At 35.3% G+C, this 2,055-nt stretch overlaps 1 protein-coding gene across 1 annotated transcript; it reads left to right on the top strand.

Annotated features, from left to right (window-relative positions):
• The first annotated feature begins 340 nt into the window (after positions 1-340).
• LOC142175368 (uncharacterized) lies at positions 341-1,021 on the top strand. The gene has a single exon (XM_075241950.1). It carries the CDS (start codon positions 341-343, stop codon positions 1,019-1,021), a length of 681 nt encoding a protein of 226 aa, XP_075098051.1.
• The last annotated feature ends 1,034 nt before the right edge of the window (positions 1,022-2,055 follow it).

The following is a 2,055-nucleotide window of genomic DNA, read 5'->3' as shown; positions in this document are numbered from 1 at the left end:
TAGCGCCGAATCCTTCTAGAAATATCCAACTGGAAATCTGGGCATACACCCAAGTTAAAAGATCACCATTAGGACCTAACGGAGCCCTCAAAATTTCGTTCCAGGGTCAAATTCACAAAAGTCAAACTTGGTCAACTCTTCCAACTTAAAGCTTAAATCATGAAATTCATTCTTCCAAATCGATTCCGAATAACCTGAAAATCAAAACCGACGATTCACATAAGTCATAATATATCATACGGAGCTACTCATACCCTCAAATTACCGAACGAAGTGCAAATGCTTGAAACGACCGGTCGGGTCATTACACCGGTACATTAATTTTAACTCAAAGTATTTAATGAATGAGCATATTTTATTTGTAGTACTTGCTCTTCATTCGCACTCTGCTTCAATTACGACCTTTAACGGACTCAACTTCTCAGATTGGTGTCAACAGATCAAATTTCATCTCGGAGTTTTAGAACTTGATGTTGCACTTTATACTGAGAGGCCAACTGCTATTACTGAAACTAGCAGTACTGAAGAAAGGTCTTATTTTAAGCACTGGGACAAATCTAACAGAGTAAGCCTAATATTTATGCGAATGAATATTGCGGGCAACATTAAGACTACTCTTTCAGAAAGGTCTTATTTTAAGCACTGGGACAAATCTAACAGAGTAAGCCTAATATTTATGCAAATGAATATTGCGGGCAACATTAAGACTACTCTTTCCAAAACTGAAAGAGCGAAAGAACTTCTGAAACTTGTGGAAGAATGCTCCCAAACTGCTAATAAGTCCCTTGCTGGGACACTAATGGGTACTTTAACCACCATGAAATTTGATGGTTCGCGTACCATGCATGAGTATGTCATTGAAATGACAAATATAGCAGCAAGACTTAAGACTTTAGGAATGGAAGTGGATGATAATTTCCTTGTTCAATTCATCATTAACTCATTATCATCTGAGTATGGCCATTTCCAAATAAACTACAACACCATGAAAGACAAATGGAATGTGCATGAACTACACTGAATGGTGGTTCAAGAGGAAACAAGGCTGAAGAATCAAGGAACCCACTCCATTAACCTTGTAGGCCATCAAAGAGCTGGAAAGAAAGGAAATAAACATTGAAAAGTTAAATAGAGGCAAAATAATATCAATGAGTCCTCTTCTCAAGTACGTAAGAAGGAACGCAAGAATGATAAGTGTCGTTTCTGTGGAAAACCTGGACACTTTCAAAAGGATTACCTGAAACATAAGGCATGGTTCGAGAAGAAAGGTAAGTCTTGTGTTTTTACGTGTCTCGAATCAAATTCAACTGAAGTTTATTATAATGCTTGATGGATTGACTCTGGTTCTACTGTTCATGTTTCTGATACGATGGAGGGATTCCTTACAACCCAGACCATAAATCGGAATGAAAGATTTGTTTATATAGGAAATAGAGTAAAGGCTCCAGTTAAAGCTATCGAGACTTATCGTTTATTCCTAGATTACTAGGCGTCACTTAGACTAATTTGAAATTTTTTATGTACCTTCTCTTTCAAAAAAATTTAATTTCTTTGTCTAAGTTGGATAAAACTGAATATTTTTTAAATTTTGGCAATGGATGTTTCAGTTTGTTTAAGCATAATCATATTATTAGTTCTGGTATTATTTGTGATAATTTATACAAATTGAACCTTGATAATCTGTTTGCCAAAACCCTCTTAACTCTACATCATAATGTTGGAACCAAACGTAGTTTGGTGATTGAACATTCAGTTTACTTGTGGCATAAACGTTTAGGTCCCATATCCAAAGAAAGACTGGAAAGGCTAGTGAAGAATGAAATCCTTCCATATTTGGATTTTACGGACCTTAATATTTGTGTGGATTGTATTAAAGAAAAACAAACAAAACACACAAAGAAAGGAGACACAAGAAGCACTAAGCTTCTTGAAATTATACACACCAATATATGTGGTCCTTTTAATGTCACTTCTTTCAGTAAAGAAATATACGTTATCACCTTTATTGAAGATTTTTCACATTATGGATATGTCTATTTGTTACCTGAAAAATCT

Source organism: Nicotiana tabacum, chromosome 21 (genome assembly GCF_000715075.1).
Source record: "Nicotiana tabacum cultivar K326 chromosome 21, ASM71507v2, whole genome shotgun sequence".
NCBI classification, from domain to species: domain Eukaryota; kingdom Viridiplantae; phylum Streptophyta; class Magnoliopsida; order Solanales; family Solanaceae; genus Nicotiana; species Nicotiana tabacum.
This window is presented reverse-complemented; position numbering and strand designations above follow the sequence as displayed.

What these genes read in the sequence shown, in the direction of transcription:
- LOC142175368 (XM_075241950.1), top strand. Translation starts at nt 341, where the DNA reads ATGAATGAGCATATTTTATTTGTAGTACTTGCTCTTCATTCGCACTCT.